This window comes from Elephantulus edwardii, unplaced genomic scaffold, assembly GCF_000299155.1.
Source record: "Elephantulus edwardii isolate Elephantulus edwardi_28Jun2011 unplaced genomic scaffold, EleEdw1.0 scaffold00049, whole genome shotgun sequence".
In the NCBI taxonomy this organism is placed as follows: Eukaryota; Metazoa; Chordata; class Mammalia; order Macroscelidea; family Macroscelididae; genus Elephantulus; species Elephantulus edwardii.
The window spans coordinates 5,854,143-5,863,422 of record NW_006399799.1 but is presented as its reverse complement, the minus strand read 5'-3'; the positions used below and the strand labels follow the sequence as shown (position 1 = coordinate 5,863,422).

The 9,280-nt window shown below is 45.7% G+C and overlaps 1 protein-coding gene across 1 annotated transcript in view; it reads left to right on the top strand.

Annotated features, from left to right (window-relative positions):
• The window catches only part of TRAPPC3 (trafficking protein particle complex 3), a 17,732-nt gene extending 11,184 nt beyond the window's left edge, over positions 1-6,548 (top strand). The window contains exons 2-5 of the mRNA XM_006886447.1: positions 4,244-4,341; positions 4,559-4,658; positions 5,678-5,860; positions 6,259-6,548. Of these exons, the coding sequence (XP_006886509.1) occupies positions 4,244-4,341; positions 4,559-4,658; positions 5,678-5,860; positions 6,259-6,378 (501 nt within the window). The 3' untranslated portion in view covers positions 6,379-6,548. The remainder of the gene's footprint in view (positions 1-4,243; positions 4,342-4,558; positions 4,659-5,677; positions 5,861-6,258) is intronic.
• The last annotated feature ends 2,732 nt before the right edge of the window (positions 6,549-9,280 follow it).

The following is a 9,280-nucleotide window of genomic DNA, read 5'->3' as shown; positions in this document are numbered from 1 at the left end:
AAAAAAAATAATTCATCACGAAAACAAACAAACAAACGAACGAAACCCACAGTTTCTATAAAAAATGGTATGGAGTAGTATCACATGACCATCTCTAATTTAGCTAGGGAGAAGGAGAATCTAGATCAACATCCCATGAGGCAGAAGTCATGTTCACCTCCTCCTGTTTTTAGCAATTCTGACACCCGTCATCCCCCCACAGTACTCTCTGCTGGGTTAGATAATTTGTTACAGTACTCACCACTCCAAGATCACACTCACAGTGGTTGTTTCATTAGGGAAGTAACAGGGTAAGGAAAGACTCAGAACACAGCTCTTCAGCCAGGACAGCCTCCTCTCAGATGCGCACACAGGCAGGACTCTCCCAGGTCCCTGGTCTCTTAATCTGGAGCACCATGGGCCAGCCCCTCCTCTGCCTTGCTCAGGCAAGTGTTATGAAGTTCTTTAAACCAAACCTAAACCCACTGCCATTGAGTGGTTCACAGTGACCCCTAAGTTTCCAAGGACCTAAATCCTGAGAAGCAAACCACCTCATCTTTCTCCTGCAGAGCAGCTGGTGGATGGGTTCATATAGCCAACCGTTCTGTCACCAACGAAACACTTAAAGAAAGCTCTACCAAGAAGGGCCTGGAGGCACCCTGCTCCTCTAGCACGCCTTGAAGGGACTCCACTCTCTCACTATTCTCCCACTGCACTATTCATGCCAGTCTCTTGGTTCGGCTGCCTCTCCTGCTGCTGTTTGTCTACTCCTGATTCTTGCCATTCTGCACAATCTCCAGTGTTAAAACTCTGTCACCTGGGTCTAGGTAGTTCTCCGCACAGTGACCTTCGGGTCTAAAGGACATGTTCCACTACTAGGTCTTCTTGGTGGTGGTCAAGATTCCCTCTATCTCTCTCTGGGATGGTCCATCTTAAGCCTAGAAAGAAGGCAAGACTGATTAATCCTCTTGTTAGAGTTCTGTATTCCTTGTGAGAGTTCCATTTCCCTTGTTAGAGTTTCGTATGCCATATTTGCATGGCCCTACTATTAAGAAATATCCCAGAACACTTGATTGTGTTCATGTGAAACCTATACTTGGACCAGGAAGAAGTCTTCAGAAAAAAGCAAGGAAACACTGCATGGTTCATAATCAGGATGGGAGTGTGTCAGGGATGCATCCTGTCTGCATACCTTTTCAATCTGTAAGTGGAACAGATCATTCAGGAAGCTGGATTTAAGAGGAGGAATGTGGCATCAGGATTGGAGTAAGACTTATTCACAATCTGTGTTATGTAGATGATAAAACCTTGCTTGTCAAAACTGAGGAGGACTTGAAATGTTTGCTGCAGAAGGTCAAAGATGTAGTCTTCAATATGGATTGAAGCTTAACATCAGGAAGACAAAGATTCTCGCCACTTGACTTATTGGCAGCACCATGATGGAAGAAGAGATTAAGGTTGTTAATAATTTCAGCTTGCTTGGCCTTACAATCAACACTCTTGGCACCAGCAGTCAGGGAATAAAAAAAGACTGATTATATTAGGTAAATCTGCTGTCGGGGACCGCTCCAAAGTCCTAAAGAGCAGTGATGCCAGTTTAGAGACTTAAGGCGCACCTGATTCAGGCCATGGTATTTGCTGTTGTAGACCGAGGGTAAAGTAATTTTATAATTATTAATAATGAGACATACAACCAGGAATGAGATAGATCAGAGAGCATAAAACCGGGGGCCAGCAATTCTCTCATGTTTTTCTGTGTATTTATTGATAATCAGGGGAAGCAAATCATAAAAGGAATTCCTTGTAAATGAAGCCAAGCTCTTTCTATTGAAAACCTTCCCTTTGACTCAGGAGGGAGGGGTTCGCAAATGCAAGAATTTGGTATACCCTTAAGGATTGCCTTGATAGCTCAGGAAGTAACACTCCCTCTGTAGGGGACCCCTAGCTGTGTCCTGTCTGCGGGGAATAAACAGCTCATTTTCTGTGATATGCCACAAGAGAAATGCTAACTTATAAATCTGTAATTCTTTCAATTCCTGAACAAGGGTTTTCATATAATATTTGGTATGAAGTTTGGCTTCCCATAATTTGCAATTACTTGCTATGCATCAAAGAGCTGGACAGTGACAAAGGATGACAGAAGAATTGATGCCTTTGAGTTGTGGTGCTGGAAGAGTCTTAAATGTACCGTGGACCGCGAAGAGAGTCTGACAGATCTCTCCACCAAGAGTTAGACAGATCTCTATTCAGAAGTAACTGTTTGAGTGGCAGTCTTGCCTTTTCAGATTCATTCCTGTGTAAGTCCATTTGTCCAAATAGCCTTGTTAATGTTTCTCACTTAATTCTGATAAAGCGCACTGCTTTCATTTGGGATTTTGTTATTTAGCATTCCCTAAAAAGAGTTACTGTGATTTTAGCAGAGACTGTAATGGAAACCAGTACAGGTCAGTGTTGTATTTTAGGTACACAGAAGATTGTATTTGTGTCAGGATTACACTCTTTCCTGGAAATATTTAGCTGTGTTGGAGAGGATCACTTTCCCCCTGAGATGGGTGACTTTGGAGAGAGGTTGTCATCTGTGTGCTGGACTTGGTCTAGAGCTGAATTTCTTTCTGTTGATCCAGTGGACTGGGTCCCTGAACCTGCTCCCCTCGGGTGTTGCTGTGGGAGTAGTACAGTTATCTGTAGGCAACCACATTCTAAGGGTTTGTGGAAGCCCTTAATCACACTTTGATGACACACAGGTCTGCCTTTCACAGAAGCTCTGGGGGCCTAGCTGGTAAGGAGTTGTGCTGCCAACCCAAAGGCAGGCAGTTCAGATCCACTATTTGCTCCTCGAGAGGAAGATGAGCATTTTCCTCCTGTGCAATTTACAGCCTCTAAAAACCTGCTAGAGAGTCAGCTGTGAGTTGTTTCCAGCTCGATGGCAATTAGTTTGAGCTGGGTTTTAAGTGAACCGTTGGGGAGTTCTGGTGACATCATCCAAAGCAAGTGGTGCTGCTAACAAAAAAAGGATACATCTCTAGTAGTTCCAGTCCACTGGTGGCTCCGTGGGAGAAAGAGGGGCAGTGTCCTCCCATTATGATTTACTGCCTCAGAAACCGTGGAGGGTCTCTGAGTCGGCACCAACTCGAGGGGGATGAGTGAGTGACCAGCTCTCGCTCTAGGAACTGCTGGCTTGGCAGCTAGGTAAGGCCCTGAGTTGGTCGAAGGCCTGCTTGGTGTGTTGGAAGAGTGACTGCCTCATGCATCTGGCCTCGCTGCAGGCGTGCCACGTTCACACTGCGTCCATCCTCCTTAGCAGCTCCATAGGGAATGACATTCCTTCCCACCAGACACAGGTGACCTTCCTTCGAGTCCTGACAGTCATATCAGGGCTAATCCAGATACACACCACCCTTTTTCTTTTTTTTCCAGTTTTGGGGTTTTTTTTTTAAATTCATTGTTTCACCTTTTCTTTCCCTCTTCCCAGCTCACCCTACAATGAACCCCCTTGTTCCACATTGTTCTCATACATTCAGTGCATAATTATTTATTCCTTTCAGACATTTCTTCCCCTCATTTGTTCTAATGCAGTGTTAATTCTCTATCACTCTTTTCTCATTCCCTCCTCAACTCCCCGCTGTGTCTATTCTATTTTATAACAATGGTGTTAGGCAGTATTTGTCCTTTGGCGACTGAGATATTTCACTTAGGACATGCTGAAAGGAGGGACCAGTCCTTGGAGAGGGACATCATGCTTGGTAGGGTGGATGGACAGCGCAGGAGGGGAAGGCCCTCTATGAGGTGGATTGATTCAGTAACTGGGGTAATCGGGATGGGTGTGTCAGTGACAGTGCGATTGGCACAGGACAGAGCACAATTTAGGGCTGTTGTATATAGGGTCGCTATGAGTCACAGGCGACTTTGACGGGACATAACAACAACAGTGTTCTCAAAGCTTTCCCATGTTGTGTTGTTGTTGTGTGTACCGTAGAGTCAGAACCAACCCATAGCTGACCCTCTGGCAAGTTTTCAGAGGCAGTTAATCGCACAGGAGTAGATTGTCCCTCTTTCACCTACAGAGCAGCTGGTGTCCTCGAACCATGTGCTTTCAGGATTGTAGCACAGCTTCTTGCCACTAGGCCACCAGAACTTTACTATTTCATTGTTTTTTAGTGCTGCATTGTAATCCATTGTAGGAATGTGCCAGTTTTTCTGTCCATTTGTTTGTTGATGGGCACTTGGGTTGTTTGGTCCTGACTATCATTTGAATCTCTTTTAGAGCTCTGAGCTTTTCACTCTGACCTATGGGGCTCTGGTCACTCAGCTGTGCAAGGACTACGAAAATGACGAAGATGTGAATAAACAACTGGACAAAATGTGAGTGAGTTCTGTGGGAGCCAGGAATAGGGCTCACCAGCACCCTGTGGCTGCATTGTTTTTTAGAGTTGGAGACATAGTTTCCATTGAACTTGTTTATTGGGATTCCATCCATTTATTGGGATGTTTTGATGTTCTCTCCGTTTTCCCTTTGTTACCAACAGCCTTATGTTCATTCTGTCACCCCGTAACTGCGTGTTTCTGATTTCCTTCCCAGGGGCTATAACATTGGTGTCCGACTGATTGAAGATTTCTTGGCACGATCAAATGTTGGTCGGTGCCATGACTTTCGGGAAACTGCAGATGTCATTGCCAAGGTCATTATCCTGGACCACGAGGTCATCTTGAAGGATTGCCAGTGGGAGACATTGCTTTACCCCTTTCTTTATCTCCCTTAAAGAAGCCTTAAGTCTCCCAAAAGACCAATTAAGCAGATATTTAGACCAAGGAAGACTTCCTAGTAGTTTGAGAATAGCACAGATTTTTTCATTTATTTATTTATTTTAAAAAAGAAGAGTAGCTAGAATTAACCATGGGGCATATGGGTTAAAGCCCCAGGAAATCTAAGCCACGTGCCCTCCACTGGCATGGGGGTCAACACTATATAGCCTTTGATCTCATAAAAATCTGGTTTCACTTTCTGACTCCAGTGATTCAGGGAAGTTACTCTTAACTTCATCTTTAAAATGAAGAATGTAAGAATAAATGATATAATGGTCATGAGCATCCGGATAAAATAAATACTCTTGTGTATATAGTAAATGTTGTTGTTAGTAATAATATGTCTTAGTATTGCTGATTAATATTACAACTCCTGTAGCTCAGTGCTGGCAGTTACTTTAGGTGAGTCCTTTCTGTTGTAGAACGCGCTCTCCATGCCAATCCTAAGGAGTTTCCCAAGGGAAAGTTAGGGGTTAGCATTAGGTAGGAAGACAAGGGAAGGATGGGTTTGGAGTCATTCAGCCCCAGTAATCCATGTTTGCTTTCATGAAGGTGGGTTCAGATTGCAAAGAGGACAGGGGCTTCTGTCTCCTTTCTGTGCTGGCAGGTTCAAGGCAGCTAGCCTGTCTGATCACTGGTCTCATCCATTGAGATGTGCAGGCAGACTTGAACTACTACTGCTCTTATGTGTGATACTTAGAAGGAAGGAGGGCCTGATTTATGCATAGATGCTTTTCATTTTTTATTCTTTGAATATCTGAAGCTTCAGCACTTGGCAGAGACCAAGTTTTGTTCCTGAGAAAAGCTTACTCTTAATTTTTTAAATTTTTCTTATTTTCCTAGACCCTTCCCTGTTGTACAGCCTCTGCTCTTAGTGCTTGTATGTTCCCAACAGGTGGCATTCAAGATGTACTTGGGCATCACTCCAAGCATCACCAACTGGAGCCCAGCGGGTGACGAATTCTCCCTCATTTTGGAAAATAATCCCTTGGTGGACTTTGTGGAACTACCAGATAACCACTCATCCCTTATTTATTCCAATCTCTTGTGTGGGGTGTTGCGGGGAGCCTTGGAGATGGTGAGTGCAGCTCTTTGCCTTCTGAGACACCTGAACTGTAGTAGGGGTATATGATAAATGTTTGAATGAATGAATGAAGGAGAGAGAGGGAAAGGAAAGACCTCTAGCTCACCCCGGCACTTTACTGTCTGAGATGCTGCTGCTGCTGCGTGTAGGATTTTGCTTGGTGAGGTTCCTTGCTGCTAGGATGGGAGGGCATGTTATCAACCCCTAATGGGCTCACTTTTATTACACCTCCTGCAGGGGAATATTGGAGCTGCGTTCTTAGATGATGCCTGTGGGACACTAGCTTCCCCTGTTTTTGACTGCTGTGGGTGAGCCTGTCATAGTCCCATCCCTGGTGGTTCCTCAGAGGCCAGGGCTATGCAGCTACCCCTTCATTTCCCACTGTCACCTAGGTCCAGATGGCTGTAGAAGCCAAATTTGTCCAGGATACCCTGAAAGGAGACAGTGTGACAGAAATCCGGATGAGGTTCATCAGGCGGATTGAGGACAATCTCCCAGCTGGAGAGGAATGACCGCCCCCAGGACTTCAAGGTGCCCAACAGGAGCACTTGTTGGATCAGAAAGCCTCAATTCTCCTTCTGCCTCTAGAACTCAGTGACTCCTGAACACAGGTGTTATATATTCTTCCAACGTTGTTTCCATTTTCCATGCTAATAAAGAACAACTGTGATATAGTCCATTTACTCCACAAATGTACACATTCAGATGGAAAATTCTATGGTCCCTTTCTCTTCAAAGGGTCTGGATGTAATTGGTCCTTGGTTGGACAAGAATGAGTTGAAACCATTTTACATTCCTAATTAAATTTTCCAAAGCAAAACCCACTTTACTCCTTTAGGAGACCTAGCACATCTACCCTTGGGCCTGCAGAAAGCCATCTGCCAATGGCTACAGGAAATTGGGTTGTGGGCGCAAGGAGGAGAGGCTGGGAGCAAGGTGGGCAGGGACTCCTAGCTTTGGTTTGACACACAGCAGTGTTTACCAAGGCAGAGGAACCAGTCAAGCCAGAGAGAGTGACTTCTAGGAAGTCACGCAGGTCTCATTCCCTCTGCTGTTGGGAGGCAACATTGCTCCTTTATAAGAGGGGCCTGCCTTTTTCTTACAAACTCTTCAATAAAGACATTCTTGAGTGAAATCTTATTCTTGTCCTTGTTTTTTATTTCCCCTTTCTGCTCAGTTCTGGGAATTTTCTTACCCTGGGATAAGAAGACCAGTTTTGTTCTCAGGCCCTACCTTGCATTGACCTGGACTAGGAATAGGCTTATTTTTCCCACAGACTAAAGTCTTAAGAACCGTGGGAGTAATACAAATGAGACCCCCATGGAGCCATTTTTTTTTCTCTAGGCTGCACCAAAATATACAAGTAGAACCTGTCCCAGACTGCCTAGAATGGGTGTTATTCTTGACTCTTGACCACCAAGTTAGAAAGTTTGGCTAGAAAGAGCCTCCTATTGGGGACCATTTACTTATTGGGTACTAAATGTCAGACACAAGTGAACTTGGTATGTAGTGGGTGATTTTAATCTGCAGCCGTCAGGCCTGGTTTTAATTGGTTTTGGTCAAACATTCTTCTAGGTTGTATAGCACTGGTCTGTCCATTTGCTGTACAGAGGTAACGCGTTGCTGTGATGCTAAACACTGTGACACTGGTGTGTCAAATGCAAGAATGGTTACCTGTGGGGGACAGTGTTTGGTGGACCTCCCTGATTAAAACAAGCTTGGAAGCAGGAGTGGCATCCACTTCTGAAATAGCTTGCCTCCAGAAACTCTATGAACATGGAGAAATGATGAAAGTTACGCAAGTGTTCAGGTCTTTTGTTCATAGTGTCACTATAAGTCGTGTACATCTCAACGGCATTTAACAACAACAAGAACAAGTGTCAGATACAAGTGAACTTTGCATGTAGTTACTCATTCACAGGAATTCCATTTCTATGGGGAGGGCAGGTTGTTCAGGAGCATACAGTAGATGGTAAGGAAAGAAGCTAAAGTTTAGAGCTGTTGGTCTTAATCATAATTCCCTGCTGCCACCTGTGGGAGTCAGAGGGGTTGAGCCTGAGCTCCTTCACCAGGGCCTTATTGTTGTTATGTGCTCTTGGGTCGCTTGCGACTCTTAGCGACCCTATGTACAACAGCCCTAAACTCCGCTCTATCCTGTACCAATCGCACTGCCTCCGACACACCCATCCTGATTACCCCAGCCACTGAATCAATCCATCTCATAGGAGGCCTTCCCCTTCTGCGCTGTCCCTCCACCCTACCAAGCATGATGTCCCTCTCCAAGGACCTGTCCCTCCTTGCAAGATGTCTAAAGTATGTCAGACGGAGCCTTAGAATCCTTGCCTCCAAGGAGCAGCCCGGTTTGACCCTTTCCAGGATGAATCTCTTTTCCTTGCAGTCCATGGTACTCTTCTCCAGCACCACAGCTCAAAGGAATCAATTCTCCTTCTATCCTCCTTAGTCATAGACCTCTCTTAAAGAGAAGACCTCTGTCTTCAGTTTTGTCTGGCATGTTTGAGAACACTGATCATAGAACCTAGGGACTGGAGGTCCGGTTACTCAGATTCTTGGAGGGAAACAAGATCCCCAAACCTTTCCCAGGATTAGTGGACAGGACTGAAGTAAGGGGAGCTGGTGCAAAATGCATTGTGCTTGAAGTGTGCCATGGCTCTGCAGGAGTGAGGCCAAGGCCTTGGTATCCCAGGAAGAGGGAAGTTTACATAGGGTCTGTCTCCAACTGGATTTGGCCACTGAGAAGGGAAGACAACATATTTCCATGCATAGGGGCTATGGAACTTGATCATCCTCTGATCCTCTCTCCCTCCTGAAATCTGGGGTCCCTGGGCAGACATTTCTGTTTTGTTTAACTGTTATCTTTTACATCCAATGTAGGACTGGGTCCAGCCACACCAGAGTCTGAGTGAATGAATGAAAGGGAGAGAGGAAATCAGTGGTGGGGCCCAGATGTGGAAAGCTTGTGTGGTGTCTGCACTCTGCCAAAAAAAAAAAAGCAGCACCACCCTTTCCCTTCTTTCCCTTCTCCAGGGGGCCCTCGCCCTTCCTCTCCTCCCAGTACCACAAGCCACTTTTTAGCAGCCACTTGTATGGCGTAAGGTTTTGGCTATTTCCTTTTCCAGAGTTGAACTTGGGCAGCATTACAACGTCTGCAAGCTGTGGAAACAAAGCCCCTTCAGTGACTTTTCCCGTTACAGGCTCACGATTGTGTGCTGTGCACTCAGGGGCTGAGGGAAGGGAAAGGCGGGGGGGGGGGGGGGGGCGCGGCGGGAGAGGGAGGGGGGGGGTGTGTTTTGGGGGGGGGGGGGGGGGGGCGGCTGAGCTAGTGGAACATCACCTCAGCCTCTTTCCCTCATAAGCTAAACATACGATCCCCAGGACCTAGCTCCCTGGCCCTCA